Source organism: Falco peregrinus, chromosome 3 (assembly GCF_023634155.1).
Source record: "Falco peregrinus isolate bFalPer1 chromosome 3, bFalPer1.pri, whole genome shotgun sequence".
NCBI lineage: Eukaryota > Metazoa > Chordata > Aves > Falconiformes > Falconidae > Falco > Falco peregrinus.
Window position 1 is genome coordinate 94,978,461 of NC_073723.1, and position 17,875 is coordinate 94,996,335.

Genomic DNA, 17,875 nt, shown 5'->3' on the forward strand with positions numbered 1-17,875 from the left:
GAGCTCATATTAAGCCTCATCCAGGTTAAAGCACTATTAAACCCCTTTTTGCATGGACCCCACTTTACCACCTGCCTCTGAAGTACTGTCTGTAGGATGCAGAGTGGATATGAGGCTTACAGGCTCTCTCCCTCTCCCAGTTCTTAAGATCTGAAGGAGACTGGAGAGAGAAAAGAGAACAGGTTCAGCATATGAGGAATTCCCCTGAGGCAGTGAGGTTGCAAAGGTCTCCAGAGCAGGACCTTGGCAGTCTACTGAGTGCAGTAAGCAGCTGGCAGTAAAGCGCTCTGCTTTGAGGAGAGCCAAGTTTCAGAGTGGAAGAGGTGCTCAAGGAGTCCACCTGTTGTGGACTGTGCAAAAAAGAAACCACCCAATGTTACTTACCTTGAAGAAAGCAAGCTCAGGCACTGCTTCAGTTCTTAGTCAAGCTGGTTAGATAACAGCAGACTCTTTGGATAAGGAGACCAATTGCATATGTGCTGTAGAATGATCGCTCAGCCACCAAAAATGTGTAAATCAGGCATTCTTTTTCCTTAGGGTGTGCAGAATGACTCTCAAATAATGGCAGAAACCCTCAATAAGCATAAGGACTTGCTGCCTAACTTCAGAGGCTGTGAAAAGTATGTGTACTTGCAGTCAGAGATAAATGCCCTGTTTCAAAAACTGGAAAATATTAATGGTGTTTCTGCTGGCTACTTAGACAGGTAAGAAAATTGAGGTTATAGCAATAAATAATTCACTTTCTTCCATAATTCTTAGCACGGAAACCTGCCTTTTGTTACAAGAGGTGTAAAATTACACTTTTTTTTCCTACAAATGCTGTACATGTGGGTAGAAACAGACACTGACATGAATTTCTTCTCTTTTCTGGAAGACGTTTTTTAAAAAAACATAACAATCATGGGTATCATTGAAGGTTCTTTTGTGTTGTCTATTCTCTTTAACTAGTGATCTGCAATTAATTAGAAATAATCACCATTCCTGGCCAGTTCATAATGGATTTGTCTTGTATTATTTATTTTAGCTTGAATGCACTGAGGTGTCTGCTCCAGATTATTCTACAAACAGAGGATGTGATCAGAGTTTTTGAAGTCAGACTGTCTGAAGAGGAGACTGTTCCTTTGGATCTTGATAAAGTGGAGGCTTATCGGGCGTGCCTGAAGGTGAGAGGCCAAGGCCCAAGGACACAGTGAGGCAAAATTCATAGCTGCCAGCACTGGTCTATTGAACTGGGGGAAACTCTTCTGAAACCACAGGACATGGAAATGCTGATCCCGTTGTATTTAATCACATAGACATATGATGCTGTTGCAAATTATTGGAAGGAATGTACAGGTTACTACTTCCCCATCCCCTGGATGTTGCTGCCCCTATAGCAGAGCCAGTGGCATGGAAGGTCTCCATAATCCAATTCTGTACAATATTATCTGTGTTTATTTGTATCACTTATGAAGCTAGATTGGAAGGCAATGCCTCTTTTTTTCTTGCAGAAAGGCTCTTTAATTGCCCTTTTTGTCATCTAGTTGTAAGAAGTAAATTTGAGTATTATCGTATGTGCCAGTTTTGCCATAGAGTCCATTTCAAATCTTACAGTGAAAACTGTTCATCCTATACAACGGGAGAAGGCAAAGAGTAACTGCTTTGCTGAGCACAAAGTTGGCATTGAGCTGGTCCTTTTGTGCACTGAATGCTTTGGGAGGATGGGGACTCTTTCATTCTTTCCTGTTCTCAGGTGTAGTAGGGAAAAAGTGTTTAGTGGCACAAAAGGAGCACAACCAGGTTACCCTTTTATCATGTTAAATGAGAGCTGCAGTTCAGTTGCTGGGAGTTGTTCTTTCCTGGTGTAAATTTGAGCTACACCAAAAAAGAATGCTTGAGCATATTATTGAAGGATGCAATCATCCCTGTGAGTGGCAAATGCAAGGCCTGCATTGTGTATGCCGTTTGGTGATACCCCACAATATGTATGTGCACGCAAACGTGTGTGGTTAAAGAAACATCTCCATGGAAGATGCTTATAAAAATGTAAACAGGAAAAAAAAAAAGTGCAGATTTTTAGATAATATTTAACAATTTAATAATATGCCAATCCTGAGGCTTGATTCCATAGCTGTTGCAAATGCAGGAATCTTTTATACTGCAGTGAGATTTTCTAGTTATTTGTTTCTAGGAACAAGCAAGGCAGGCTCTTCCCTTTCTTTTTGGTAACTACTGTACGTAGTTCTGAGAAACTCAAATGTTAGCTACAGAATATGACAGCAGAGGGCTTCGGTTTAACAAATTATTTATGAGCGAATCTAATTTTAAACACATTCTTGAGTCAAACTGTTTACCAAAGTAGGTGTTTCACTTTAAATATATTTAAAGTCCAGCTGACATCAGTGTACATACCTTACTGAATTAATTAAAAGCAAAATCTTTAGATCCAAACACATTGTGCATGCTGTGGATGGTTAAATTTGAGTATCCTCGCAAGAATAAAATGTATGACAGTATTTTGTTTTTTCTCCAGAAAATGAAAGCAGACCTAAACATGAAGAAGTCACTACTGAATGCCCTGGAAAATGAGCTGCAGAAAACACTTCAGATTCACTCACAGTCTTGCCAGTCATATACCCTGTATGACATGGACATTGGAAAGTTCTGTGATAAAGTTACCCAGCTAATAGACCGTTGGCAGAGAGCTGATAAACAGATAGATAACAGGTTTGCTCGTATTTCCTAATAGTGCCTTCCTTGTTGCTGTTGCTACTAAGATCATGTTAACAGTGTGTCTGAGAGAACTGATGAGCAATAGTCTTCATGTCCTGAGGACAAGTGATGACTTCAGGGCAGTAAGACAGAGCAACTGTGAATAGGTTGAACATACTTTAAAAGGTATCCTGCAAGACCAAGCAGGAAAATGTAGTTAGTTATGTAAATGCTTAACCTATGTGCTAAGGAGTTCTTCAAATTATTTTTTTCTTTATTCTTGCTAATGTTCTTGGATTATGAACTTCCAGTCAGCATTTTCCCCCTCAAACAAAGAAACCCTGCTTATTCTTGAATATCCTATACCTGAGGGTTAAAAAATTAACACTAAGAATTAAGTAAAAAAAATCCCAACATTTTTTTTCTAATATTTATTGAACTGAAGGCATATTCTGATTGTTTTGGGTTTTGGGATGTGGTTTGTTTTGTTCTGTTTTTACTTCAGGCCTTTACTTCAAAATCCAGTGCTATTAAGAGTAACTGACTGATTGCTGGTCATTTTGGTGAAAACTGAGAACAAGAGTACCGAAGTCAGTCAACTTGATTATTACCACTGCAGGGTTTCATCCATCCTTCACTTAGATGACGAGAAAGTGCCAACCTCTGTGTATTGCAGAGTTACTCAAAAGCGAGGCACTAAAAAAATGTTGAGTGACTAAAACCCAGTACAATTATCATTTTATTTGAAATCTTTATTCAGAACCTTCTTTCAGAGCTTCCCGTAGTTTTACCTCGTTTATTACTGTGTCTTATTTCTGAAAAATCTTTAAAGAGAGAGAAGGAGAATGCACTTTCCATTTTGACAGTTTCCTCTGGTTTTTTTCTAGATCGTGGGATTTAGAAAGGCAGATCAAACAGCTGAAAACTTACCGAGATCTCTACCAGGCTCTGTGCAAATGGATCTGTGATGCCAAGCGCAGGCAGGATTCTATTGAATCCACAAAGCTGTGTGACTGCAACACTATCATGAGATATCTACATGATCAGAAGGTATGCAGTACCTGAATTAGCTGTCTTTGATTATCTGGATTTAAAATTGTTTTGCTAGTCAGAAAATATCAGTAACAATGCAGTCTGCCATACAGTGGCCGGTTCTGAATTATAAAGTACGCAAGCTACCAAAACCCACCACGTGTAGAAGGCAGGAGAGAGAAAATATTATTATCCTCATTACTTTCTGTCAGCACTGCTGTAGATTATAAACAAGACCATTTTTGGCTCTTACACGATGACTGACACTTTTACACATCAGCTTTGAATTAATTTAAGGGACTGTATGATGGTGCAACTTATGGGACAAATTATAGCATGAAAATAAACAGCAAGGAAATACATCTAAGCAAAGGAACTCCTCTCTCCTCAGCGCTGGGGGCTGTCCAGTACTAGGTGTTCTTTCTGAGAACAACCTTCTCATGCACAGAGAGCTTGCTGTTGTAAAAACTGCACAGCTACAGGTCATTTCAGGTCTCAGCCTCTGGGGTTGCAGTGGTCTGGTACTGCAGGTGCCTACTGATGGAGCCAGCAGGCACAGGAGGAAGTACTGGTAAATCTTGAGGGAGTGCTTCACAGCTTTTTTTTCTTTTTTTTTTTTTTTTTTCTTGACAGAACTTGCACAGTGAAATCTGTGGGAAGCGAGACAAAGTCGAGGAGCTTCTCAAGCACGCAGATCAGTGTTCTGCTGCAATTAAGGTACTTGGATTTCAGCATTTTTATGGGGTGTGGTTTTTCATGGTCAGGTGCATCCCATTGTCTCTGCTCTGCTGGCAGGTGAAACGTTGGCTCTCTGATTTGTGTGTGCGGAAACTGCTGGTGTAAAGCACTTGTGTGTACAGAATATAATGAAAACAATTAGTGTACTTGCCATCTGAAGACTACAGGACAACGCAGGAGATAGCAGTGAGAGCTTCTCTTCAGGAGAGTCAAAGCTTCCTTCTAGCCAGACCAAACTTTCCAGTTCACATGTTAAAAAAATAAGGAAGTAGAGAACAGGTTGGTAGTTTAGGAATTGGGTCTGTTAAGGATTTGGTCTAGGAGGCAAGACAAATGCAGATTAGCAGGAGGAGTGATGTGCAATGGCCATGAAAACCAAGAACATATAGGGAATGCTTTATGTGGTCTCTGCATTTTTATGTCACCCCGAGATCCATGTTTTCTCCAGCTCCGTCTTACTTTCTGTGACAAAGGTCTTGCTGTATACATGACGTGGTGTATGTGATATGAGAGGCAGAGACAGTTATTTCTGATGAAGTTTTGGTTGATAACAGTACCTAGTCCAGTTGCTTCCATGAACCTTTTTCACTGCTGGGTAGCAGTCAACTAATGGAAACACAGGTCTTCCCTTTTTTGTAAAATGTTTTTTTTCTCTTTTTCACTTTGTTACTGTCTTCCATGAGTCTCCACAGTGGTACTTGAACTGATGTGCTTCTGTTTATGCTAGAGGGTCCTCTGTACATGGTCAGAGATATAAACAAGGGAAAATGTACCTTTTTTTATTAAAAAACAAAACAACCCCAAAACTTTCTTTGCATTTTGGGAAATCCAGATTCCCAGAGAGTTCCTTGGCACTTGCTAAAGGGGTCTTGACTTCCCCTGTTGTTTTACAGGATTATGAGCTACAGGTTGCTTCCTACAGTTCCGGATTAGAAACATTGCTCAACATACCTATCAAGAAGAGTGTTGTTCAGTCTCCTGCAGTGCTGATTCTACAAGAGGTATCTTTCTTTCCTCCCCGTCAATCTTTTAAATACACTTGTTTGTCCATGTGAGTCATATCCAGCTGTATTCTAATAATTTAACACTGTCACTGGTAATGTGCGCTAAGCACATAAGTACAAGGAATTGGTGCAGAATAGTTGCTGTGCTGTAAAATCATACTTGGGCTTGTTTAGACAATAGATTAGCCCTCAGGAATTTACCTCACTCCTCTTCAATGTCCATTGCATACATATTGTGAGAAAGTAAGATTCATGCCCCAGGTGGTTTAGTCACTTTCAACCTGGGAATTAACCACTATTAAAAGTTTAACTTGGGTTGCTTGCGACTGTTAGACAGGAAGACCATGATGAACCAGGGGATGAAGCCTTGGGTTTAATATCATCACTCATGGGGGAAAATAATCTTGAAAAAGGTGGTGTGGGTTTATCAGAAGAGAGAATTTGTACATTTGGAGTCCCCGGAAAGTCATGTGAATTTGCGAGGAGAATTTGCTTTTTGCTTTGTCAAGTGATGTGTTTTCTCAAAGTGGATTGGAATTCTTTAAATGATCTGAGACATCAGTATGTTCATATCTAACTCTGTAGTACAAGCTGCTGACAATCCTCTTTCTTTTCAAGGCTAGCGAGGCTCAGTCTCGCTACATAGAGCTTCTTACAAGATCAGGAGACTATTACAGATTCTTAAGCGAAATGTTGAAGAGCATGGAGGACTTGAAGGTAATCTGACTCTCTTATTTTCTTTACCTTCTGTTACTACCACAGGTTAGCAAGCTATCACTGATCAAAGGCTTTCTGCTTATGTACAGTGCAAAACGCTCCACAAAACTAAATCCTGAGCTCAGTGGTGTCCAGTTAAGGAGGCATATAAGGAATTTCGTGCATCTTTTGTCAAAAAGCATAGTGCTTTGCAAAGTTACCTCCAATGTCATGTGTGAGGTGGAGAACACTTGCCTTCTTGGTAAATAGGAGGTGCTTATCACAGCATGCGAGAGATCCTTCTCTGCATCCATCACAGCCTTGACCTCAGTGAGAGTACAGTTACCTTGCTGCTGAAAACTTGCTCCTCATGGTTAAGAGGCCTCACCTTGTCTCGGGCCATATCTAAAGTGTTTTGAATGGAGTAACTCCTGATTTGATACAGCTCAGTGGAAACAGAGAGGCCCTTTTAAGAGGTCACACATATGGTATATGAAGCACCTGTGGAGGTTCTGAAGATGGCTATTCAATGCTTTGCTGGTGAACTCTTGGTACATCAGATTTCACTATCTGTATTGCATCTCCCTCCCCCCATCAAGTACCATTTCCCCTCTGAAAGTCATTATGCTGATTTCTGAATAAGGTTTGACTCTGGATAAATAAGGATTCCAGAGTTTGCCTTGATGGCATTAAATACAAAAGGATTTTGAGCTCTCATTCAAGCAGAGAAAAAAATACTTTGTAAGTTGTCAATATTAGAAATGTATATTGTATTGCACATGATGATTTTGAAACACTTGCCACAAGTGCTTATGCGGGGGTTTTTGTTTTTTTTTTTTGCTATGATTTTGCAGATGAAAAACACCAAAATTGAACTTCTGGAAGAAGAACTCAGGCTTGCCAGGGATTCAAATTCAGAGACAAGCAACAAACATAAATTCCTGGAACAAAATCTGCAGAAGTACCAGATGGACATTTCTCAGCTGAAGGCAAAGCTGATGAGTTTGGAGGAGATGAAAAGACAAGCTGAAATGGATGGAAATTCTGCTAAGCAAAACCTGGACAAATGCTATGCCCAAATAAAGGATCTAAATGACAGAATAACCAGGCTGACTTATGAGACTGAAGATGAGAAAAGGAAAAGGAAGTTGCTGGAGGATCGATATGAGCAGCAGAAGAATGACTATGACCAGCTGCAGAAAACAAGACAAAATGAGAAAGACAGCCTTGGTTGGCAAAAATTAGAGTCTGAGAAGGTCATCAAGGAGAAGGAGTACGAGATAGAAAGATTAAGGGTTCTTCTTCAGGATGAAGGCACACGGAAGAGGGAATATGAAAATGAGCTGGCTAAGGTAAGAAACCAGTTTAGCGAGGAGATGAGTAATTTAAAGAACAAGTATGAAACAGAAATTAATATTAAGAAGACCACAATCCAGCAGATAGCTGCACAGAAAGATGATGATGCAAAAGGCCTCAGAGCCCAGGTTGACAGACTGACAAGAGAAAACAGAGACCTTAAGGATGAGATTGTGAGGCTGAATGATGCCATTCTGCAAACCACAGATCAACGGAGGAGAGCAGAAGAAGATGCTCTTCAGCACAAGGCTTGCAGTTCTGAGGTGTCACAGCAAAAGCATCAGTTAGAGCTGGAGCTGAAACAGATCATTCAGCTTCGTGGTGAAGACAACTCAAGGTACAAGCAGGCTCTTGAGGAGGCTGCCTCGACTATTCAGGATAAAACTAAGGAGCTGGAAAGGCTAAAGGTACAGCTTCAGGAAGAGGCTAAAAGCCGATGGGAACTTGAAAATGAATTGGCTAAGGTAAGGAACAGTTATGATGAGGAAATTATTAGTTTAAAGAACAAATATGAAACTGAGATTAATATCACAAAGACCACAATTCACCAGGTCACCATGCAAAAGGAAGAGGATACAAATAATTATAGAACACAGCTCGATAATGCCATGAGAGAAAATAGGAATTTGTGTGAGGAAATTAGGAGACTGAAGAATACAATAAGTCAGACAACAGATAATCTGCGGAAAATAGAAGAGAATGCTCAGCAGCAGAAGGCAGCTGGCTCAGAGCTTTCTCAGAAGAAACAGCAGCTGGAGATTGAGCTAAAACAAGTCATTCAGAGGCACTCGGACGAAAGCATGCGGTACAAACAGTCGCTTGATGATGCTTCTAAGACCATTAAGGAAAGAAACAAAGAGATTGAAAGGCTGAGAAAGTTGTTGGATGTAGAAACAAGTCAGAGAAAAGAACTAGAGGATGAGAACAGTCAGTTAAAAAGAGTCCAGTTTGACCTGCAGAAAGCAAACACGAGTGCTACCGAGACAATTAACAAGCTGAGGATCCAAGAGCAGGAACTGGCCAGACTGAAAATTGACTATGAAAGAGTTTCGCAAGAGAAAAAAGGCAGGGATCAAGAAAGTGCAAAGTTCCAGAACACTGTAAAAGACTTGCAGATTCAGAAACATAAGCTGGAGGAGGAACTTTGCAGGCAGAATAAAAATGTAATGGAGGAGACGTCCAGGAGGAAGAAACTGGAGGAGGAAATAGAAGGCATGAGGAGATCTCTCAGAGAGCAATCAGTTAAAATAACTAATCTCACACAGCAGATAGAGGAAGTGTCTATCGTAAAAAAGAGGAATGAAGATGATCTTAGACACCAAAGAGAAGTATTAGATGGTCATGTGAGAGAGAAACAGAGGTACATGGAGGAGATAAGAAAATACACATCTGATATTGAGACTTTACGCCGTCAGTTGGTCCAAGAACAGGAGCAATTAAAACAGGCTCACCTACGATACGAGCACTTACAGAAAACCTCTGAGGAAAAAAGCAAAAACTTGAACGAGTGCAAAATAGAAATTGAAAGGCTTCAGTCTCTCACCGAGAACCTAACCAAGGAACACTTGTTACTGGAGGAAGAGCTGCGAAATGTTAGATTGGAGTACGATGACATCAGAATGGTCAGAAATGAAGTTGATGAGAAAAATACTGCCATTGCTGAACTAAAGAATCAGCTTCAGATGAGCAGCAAGCAAACCCTGGAACTTCAGGGGTTGATTAATGATTTACAGAAAGAAAGGGAAAAATTGAGACAGGAAATTGAAAAATTCCAAAAGCAAGCTCTAGAGGTATTCACACATATTTTGATCCCAGCTTTACTGTCTCTCAGATATATAATTAACTGCAGTGTCCATTTGAATCGACTTAATTCACACTTCGCTGTTTAAGTTCACTGTACTTGTAACTAATACCCCTTTATGGCCCTTCCCGTTGTTCATTTTTAAACAAAAATGGCAGGATTTGGCCACTTTCTTAGCCTCTTTGTGGGAGCTGTGCTAGGGAGCCGTAAGCTGTCCTACTGTCTAGATGAGCCTTGCCCTCAACCCTTGCCCCAGGAGAAACCCTGGGTCTGTGCCAGTCTCCACCAAACCATTCTAGGGGAAGATGAGAGTACACAGAGTACCACTGTGCTTTAGCTGTACCCTGCTGGCTGGCTGCTTCCCCGGGCTCTTTCAGCCAGGATGGGTTAAAGCAGTCCTTTGAGGTTGACCTGGGTGCTGTCACAAACTAAACCAGCTAAAAACCCCAGAACCAACAAGCTGTCAAAGTGCTGCTTAGCTAGGTAAGGCATTTACTACAGGTGAGGATTAAAGATCATGTTGTCAGCTGTACTTAAGGTACTTAGAGCCTACATTTCATTGACTGACTGGGACATTTATGTTCCTAAGTCACTAAGGGCGTTTGCAAACTTTACTACTGGCCCTTATTTCTTAAACTTGAGGTGACAGCATAAACAAGTTAAAGAAAACATTTTTTCGTGTTTCATTCTTCTGCCTGGTTTCTTGTCCAGAGATCTACTGTTTTAAATATATGCAAGTGAGCACTTGTGAAAACACTTCTTTGCTTTTCCCTAACTTGCCCTTTGTATTTCTTTTCTCGTTCCCATTCTCAGCTGTTCTTCCCTTTATTCAGTTTTTCTTTATTTTAAAAATCTTAATACTGATTTTTAAGAAAATATTAACATTTAGGATTTTCTGACATCTGTGCATGATATGCATGTATTACAAATATATAAACTTGTATTCAGTTTCACATGGACTGCATACAGATGTGCATGCTTGTAGGTGTTTGTGTACGTGTATAAATATATGAAGACCTTAAGTGAATTAAAATGTAGAACAACACAGGTAAAATTGTTCAGAGTAACGTGATACTAACAGGAAAGCAAAAATTGAGTCCTATTTATCCATGTATGACCAGTGCTTAGATGGTGCAAATTCACCCAGGTGAGCAGGACTACGCCAGGGTACATCTGCTGAGCATCAGGCTTTTAATGAGTCTTGCGTGCTCTTTGTATGTGTACTATGAAAAGTATTAGACAGTTATAAAAAGCTAACTAAATCAGCAGAAAATCAAGACTATGGGTAACAGAATGGAGTTGCTGTCAATGCCAGAGGTGCTGTCAGTGAAGGGACAAGGTACCTTCACTGGTTTATGTGTATCCATGGTCTTGGGTAAGGCACTGCTGTGACTAGAATGTTTTCCGGTGGCAGTTTGCTGCAGGTTAAATGGCAGGCTAAAGATCGTTGTAAGTGGAAAGCATAAGTCTAACCAGCGTAACCTCTAACCATCCTCTCTTGGTTTATTTCTTCTTTAAAATTGTAGGCATCCAATAGGATTCAAGAATCCAAAAATCAGTATAGTCACATTATGCAAGAAAGAGAAACCTTGCTGATAAAAATGAGTGCTTTGGAGCAAGACAAAGCCAGGCTGCAGAGATTAGAAGAGGAGCTGAACCGTTTGAAAGTTACCCTGGAATCAGAGTCTCGTTTGAAGCAACGCCTGGAAAGTGAGAAGCAACAAATCCTGAATGACCTCAATCAGTGGAAGAGCCAGCACTCCCGGACAGAGGAATCCATAAGGAAGATCCAGTGTGAGAGAGAGAAGAGTGAGAGGGAGAAGAACACCCTGCGGAGTGAGATTGAAAGGCTGCAGATGGAGATCAAACGGATTGAGGAGAGATACAGGTGCAGACTGGAAGAGACGGCTGTCAAAAACCAGTCGGAGTTGGAGTCCGAGCGTCTCAGGCTGCAAAGAGAGATTGAGAAACTGAAGCAACGTCCGTATGGGTCCCACAGATCTACGCAGACCGAGGAAGACTTTTGTATTGATGCCTCCAAGTTGCTGTTCAGTGGGCTGCGGAAGAAGATCACAGCGATGCAGCTGTATGAGTGTCAACTGATAGACAAACTCACACTGGATAAGCTGCTGAAGGGGCAGAGGTCAGTGGAAGAAGTCGCGGCTGACATTGAACCCTACCTCAAAGGGGCAGGTGCTATTGCAGGGGTGTCTCTTTCACCCAGACAAAAGTACTCTTTTGTTGAGGCCAAACGGAATCAGCTCCTTACAGCAGAAAATGCGGTCCTGCTCTTAGAAGCCCAGGCAGCAACAGGAGGTGTGATAGACCCACACCGAAATGAGATGTTAACTGTGGACAGTGCTATCGCCAGAGATCTGATCGACTTTGATGACAGAGAACAAATCTATACAGCAGAAAAGGCTATTACAGGATTTAAAGATCCTTTCTCAGGCAAAACTGTGCCAGTATCTGAAGCCATCAAGAAAAACCTGGTTGACAGAGAAACTGGGATTCGTCTGCTTGAAGCCCAGCTGGCTGTAGGAGGCATTGTTGATCCTGTCAACAGTGTTTTCCTACCCAAAGATATAGCTTTATCTCGCGGGTTGATTGACAAAGACCTCTACAGGATCCTAAACAACTGCCAGGGCACTACAAAGAACTTCATTGATCCCACCACCAAAAAGGCAGTCACTTACATGCAGCTGAAGGAAAAATGTAGGATTGAACCACACACTGGTCTGCTCCTCCTCCCAGTGCAGAAGAGGAGTATGTCATTCCAAGGGATCAGGCAGCCTGTCTCAGCAGATGCACTGCTTGAGGCTGGAATTATTAAGGAATCCACAAGGAATGACTTGGAAAGAGGTGCCATTACAGTGGAAGAAGTGAGCGAGAGAATTATTGATTTCCTTCAGGGCTCTAGCTGTATTGCGGGTATCTACAATGAGGCTACTAAAGAGAAACTTGGCATTTACCAGGCTATGAAAATAGGTTTGGTTAGACCAGGGACAGCCCTTGAACTCCTAGAAGCCCAGGCAGCCACAGGGTTCATAGTGGATCCTGTCAGCAACGTGAGGCTGCCTGTTGAGGAAGCTTACAAAAGAGGCCTTGTTGGAATTGAATTTAAAGAAAAACTTCTCTCTGCTGAAAGAGCTGTCACCGGGTACAAAGACCCAGAAACTGGAAACATCATTTCTCTGTTTCAAGCCATGAACAAAGAGCTCATAGAGAGAGGCCATGGCATTCGTTTGCTGGAGGCCCAGATTGCTACCGGAGGAATCATTGACCCCAAAGAGAGCTACCGCTTGCCAGTAGAGACAGCCTACAAGCGTGGCTACTTCAATGAAGAGCTCAACCAGATCCTTAGTGATCCAAGTGATGACACCAAAGGGTTCTTTGATCCCAACACAGAGGAGAATTTGACCTACTTGCAGCTGAAAGAAAGGTGCATAAAGGACGAAGCAACAGGGCTCTGCCTTCTGCCCCTGAGAGAGAAGAAGAAGGTGGTGCACACCTCACAGAAGAACACGCTTAGGAAGCGCCGGGTTGTCATTGTAGATCCAGAAACAAACAGGGAAATGTCCGTGCAGGAGGCGTACAGCAAAGGCCTCATAGATTATGACACCTATACAGAACTAGCCGAACAGGAGTGTGAGTGGGAAGAAATAACTATTACAGGATCAGATGGCAGCAGTAGAGTAGTCCTGGTCGACAGAAAAACAGGTAGCCAGTATGACATCCAAGATGCTATTGATAAAGGTCTGGTTGAGAGGAAGTTTTTTGACCAGTACCGTTCTGGCAGTTTGAGCCTGACGCAGTTTGCAGACATGATTTCCTGCCGGAACGGCACTGACGAGGTGTTCCGGCACGAGTCGGTGACTCGGTCTCCTACAGTGCTGAGTGTCAGGAGTTCTTCTTCACTGATCAGGAGCGGTTCTTTCTCAGAGACCCCAGAAGAGTGCAGTCCTATTGCAGCCATATTTGACACAGAAAACTTGGAGAAAATCTCCATTTCAGAAGCTATACAGCGAGGCATCGTGGATAGCATCACTGGGCAGCGGTTACTTGAAGCCCAGGCTTGTACAGGGGGCATAATATGCCCTACCACAGGCCAGCGGCTTTCGCTTCAGGAAGCTGCCAGTCAGGGCATCATTGACCAGGATATGGCCACGCGCCTCAAACCAGCTCAGAAGGCCTTCATAGGGTTTGAAGGCATAAAGGGAGGACGCAAGAGGATGTCAGCAGCTGAAGCAGTGAAGGAAAAATGGTTGCCTTATGAGGCTGGGCAGCGGTTCCTTGAATTCCAGTACCTCACCGGAGGTCTTGTGGACCCTGAAGTGCGTGGAAGAATAAGTACTGAAGAAGCCATTAGGAATGGATTGATTGATGGTCGTGCTGCCCAGAAATTGCAAGACATGAACAGCTATCCCAAAATCCTGACCTGCCCCAAGACCAAACTGAAAATATCCTACAAAGATGCAATGAATCGGTCAATGGTGGAAGACATCACTGGGCTTAAACTCTTGGAAGCAGCCTCCGTTTCATCAAAAGGCATATCCAGTCCCTACAATGTCTCCTCAGCACCTGGCTCTCGCTCTGGCTCTCGCTCTGGCTCACGTTCAGGCTCACGCAGTGGGTCTAGGAGAGGAAGTTTTGATGCATCAGCAAGCTCTTCATATTCTTACTCGTACTCAACCTTCAGCAGTGGGTCTATTGGGCGCTAATAACAAGTGGGAAAATATGTCTGCGTTTTAATATCATTTAGATTATTCTGTGTCCCCTTTCCTAAAAAAAAAAAAGCAACCAACTAAACCCAAAACAACAACAAAGTAACCCAAAGCAAAACCCTTAAGTCTCCTGGGTATGTTCAACTTCTCATCTGAAAAAGCTGTAAAATGTTTGAATGCAAATTTATGGAATATATATTAGGGGGGTGCAAAAAGCCGTAATTGTGAATTTTGAGGTTTGGTTCCCATTTTCTGTTAGTGTTTGGATTTCAATTGATCTCTGTATATTTTAAGTACTCTATCATGTGCCTTCTTCTTTTATCTGTAACTGTCAACCCATAAGCTTGTAACTGAGGTTTGGAAGTCTTACAGTAGTTTTTTTCCACATTGACCTTTTTCAATTTGCTGTTATGAAGAAAAAAAGAAAGAACAATATGGACAGAAAATGCCTTTAATATTGGTTTAGAATCTGTACTATAAACATGAAAAGCTCTGTCTTCCAGATGCTCTACTTCTCTGTTTGGCTAGCCATTTTCTTAAGTATAACTTGGTGGATATAAAGGGCTATTACTAGGCTGGGCTTTTGTTTTACTGTTACCCATATATATTTTCTACTGTTTTGCTTAATTTCCATGTAACAAAAGGAAAAAAAAATCCAACTGCACCATGTGAACTATTCTGGGCAATAAACTTCTGAAGTTTTAAAGTATTTGTTGTGTGCTTCTGAAATTTAGCTATGGACATTCTTGGAGATTAGAGAATATCTAATCTTGGAGATACAGATTAGAGAAAGAACCATTAAAAAAAGTAGCAAATACTAGCTTTGTCATAAAAAGTGTACAGCACATTATTTTTCATTATGTTAATCCACCATTTTGATGAATGTGGACTTCTGGTTCTGGATTTTCAGTAGGAAAATGAGGGTAGCACCAGTAATAGAAAACACCAGTAGCAGAAAGCCTGTTCCCACAGATGGTTATAGACTGGAAGGTCACCAGAAGTGTATTTCTTCTGCTTGCGTTCCAGCCCGTTGTCTGCAGCTACAAGGGACTGACACACATTCTCCCTTACCCATCAGTGTAACTTTGGATGATGAACAGAACAAAGATACAGTAACGGGGCTTGGACGGCCAGTGTGGTGGCACAGGAGGATCTTTCAAAACCTGAACAATCACCTCCTGTAATGACTTCCCACCTCTTCTGCTGGCTTCTGGAAGCCTAGGTTGAGAAAATAGCAAGAGTGTATCAGTGTTCACACGATGCCTTGCTGTTGGCAGGTCTGCATAGGCTGTTGGCAGCCTGCTCCCTACTTCTATCTGTGCTGAAGAAGCTCCTGAGGTGAGAAACCAGAGGATTAGAGGAGGACACAAAAGTGGTTTGAAGCCACTTCAGCTGCCATGAATATTCCTTAGCCAGAGCAGAAAACAATTTGTGTACATTGAAACTGTCCTGTCCTCTTCCATTTGCCACACAGTGCAGATGCCTCCGAGTAGGCACTATGTTCTTGGCAGGGTGACCACTCAGAAGAATTTAGAATGGTTTTAGACAACTGCTAGTACAGAGCCTTAACAACAAAACTATTAGCACAATGCACCAGTAGCTGAAATAAATTCTTCCTGTAAGTCACTGAAAGTGTTGCCTGAAGCACGTACCCGCATTTAGCCCACTGGGCTGTGAATTTTATCAGCTGCTACAGATAGGAAGAAGTTGATAAGCATAAATGCTAGTCACTATTAATGACACTGCCTAATTTTTATAGCACGTTCCTTTTTTGCAGTAAGGAGTAGCGTGGGGTTTGGTACTGCTGTCTCTGGTGAAGGTGTACCTTCTAGCCTGAGAAGCATTTCCAGTGTTTGCTGAAGGTGAGAGCTGTGTATAAAATCTCCGCTGTGTATAAAGTTCCTCAGTTACTGGACTAAGAAATCAAACGGACTGGTACAAGTCAGTGGTGAAGACCCCTCTATAGACAGTAGGTGAGCAAGTGCATCCCATCTCCTATTTTTGTCCACATTGACCTTTTATGAAAGTTAGCTATGCTAAATTCATAGCTAAATAATATAGCTAATATAAATTTATGAAATTTAGCTATGCTAAATTACATAAAGCATATGGAGCCCCACACCTTCAGAGGTTTCTCTCCAGCTGAAGTTCATTAGCTGTACCGTAGAGGAAGAGCCAGTGCCTGTATGGCTTTCTGACTACTAGGGAGAAACAGCCCTGTTAAAAAAAAAACCAACAAACCACCACTGCTTTATTTAATCCCAGAATGTTTCCACCGTTTTAAATGACTAATGAGGTTCCTGAGCTCTACAGCAAAGGTAGAACTGGTCACTGCTGAAGGAAAGCCTGCTCTTGGGTGCACGCGCCCTGCAGCCTGCATGGGCTGAGGAATCCTGCACACTCTTTGCAGCAGAATTGCCGCAGGACTGGGTTTATGTTTTTGCACGAGGCATTCCTGGCGTCTGTGCTAGGCCATTTAAAACTCTTACCTTTACCTATTACCTTTCTTGCTGCTCAGTCAACCTTTTGACCTATCAGAGTGGCCTAAATACAAGATCATCCCACAGAAACGATGCTGACACTGCTTCCTCCTTGCATACCTACCCTCCAGCAGCAGATGGAGTGTGACATTAGTCAGTGGTGGCCTTACACGGCCAGAGGGGTTTGGTGCAGCAGACCCAGGTGCCCAGCACCTCGGTAGCAGCTGAGCTAGAGCAGGCAGCAGGTGGGACAGGGTGCTGCTAACGTGGGGTGCTGAAGAGATAAGTGGAGACTTTTCCTCCACTATAAAAAGGTGCAGAGACAGGAGCTTGGAAAGAATCTGTTTTTCAGAGCTGAGGTTTGGTGGTGGCAGCCTCATGGGGATATCAGCTAGCAGAGAGAGGCAAGGCAGGTGAGTGCACTCAGAGGGGTGGGGTGCTGCGGGACGGAGGAGATGGGGTTTGTGGCAATACCTGGCATCCCTGAGCTAGGAGAGCCATGCCTGGGGTTTGAAAAACAGGCAGGCTGTGGCCTGGCGTGGTGTGATGGGAGCACAGGGGGACCGTGGGGCTGCTGCTGCGGCTTTGAGGCAGGGTGTCTGTAGGCTTCGTAGCTCTTTTGCACCAAAGGCGGGGAGAACTCTGCTCGTGTGTTTTGAAAGAATGACTGGCAGCTTTGGGTGATCTCTGCTGCTGGGATGGTAATTCCTCAGTATTGAAAAGCTGGAATAAACTTGTTGGTCCAGCCTGTGGCTGCAGGCGCTTCCCTGTGCAGAAGGAGCGTTGGCTCCGCGTACCCATCAGCAGCCTTGTTGTTTGCAGTTAATCCTCCGAATTTGCTGTCTCCTCCTTCCTCCCTGTGCCTTGGGGTGGGTGCTGCTCGCCCTGTTTGATGGCAAATGGGTGCCCAGCGTGCTGACTTGACTGCTGGGGCTGGGGAGGGTTCGGTCATCTGCAGGCTCAGCTCCCTGGAGAACTGGGCTTTGCTCTGAGCAGGACTGGAATTCCTTTCTGAGAGTTTTATTGACTGAGTTAATGGTCTTGATGTTGTGAATTTGCTGTCCTTTGGCTGGAGGCTGGGGAGCGACTGCTGCTTAGGACCCAAAGTATGTAAGGCACCATATGGTTTGCACAACACAGTGCTGCTCAAGCCAGAGTTTTGCTGCATTATGCTATCTGGAAACATGCACATGTCACGGTTAACGAATAGTCTGGCCTTATGAGTACGAAAGAGGGGTGGGGAGACTTACAGAATAGCAACTACGTGACTTACTGTAAAATTGTCTGAATTTATAAGTATTTACACAGAGGGTGGGTTTGAGTTGTTTTGGGGTTTTGTTTTTTTGGTTTTTG

At 42.7% G+C, this 17,875-nt stretch overlaps 1 protein-coding gene across 3 annotated transcripts in view; it reads left to right on the forward strand.

Annotated features, from left to right (window-relative positions):
- The window catches only part of DSP (desmoplakin), a 40,089-nt gene extending 25,338 nt beyond the window's left edge, over window positions 1–14,751 (forward strand). The window contains exons 16-24 of one of the 3 annotated variants that reach the window (XM_005239062.3): window positions 538–704; window positions 1,025–1,163; window positions 2,513–2,706; window positions 3,579–3,741; window positions 4,357–4,440; window positions 5,355–5,462; window positions 6,084–6,182; window positions 7,016–9,307; window positions 10,845–14,751. In XM_005239062.3, the coding sequence (XP_005239119.2) occupies window positions 538–704; window positions 1,025–1,163; window positions 2,513–2,706; window positions 3,579–3,741; window positions 4,357–4,440; window positions 5,355–5,462; window positions 6,084–6,182; window positions 7,016–9,307; window positions 10,845–14,039 (6,441 nt within the window). In that variant the 3' untranslated portion in view covers window positions 14,040–14,751. The remainder of the gene's footprint in view (window positions 1–537; window positions 705–1,024; window positions 1,164–2,512; window positions 2,707–3,578; window positions 3,742–4,356; window positions 4,441–5,354; window positions 5,463–6,083; window positions 6,183–7,015; window positions 9,308–10,844) is intronic. The other 2 variants (XM_055798792.1, XM_055798791.1) reach the window with 2 other exon arrangements.
- The last annotated feature ends 3,124 nt before the right edge of the window (window positions 14,752–17,875 follow it).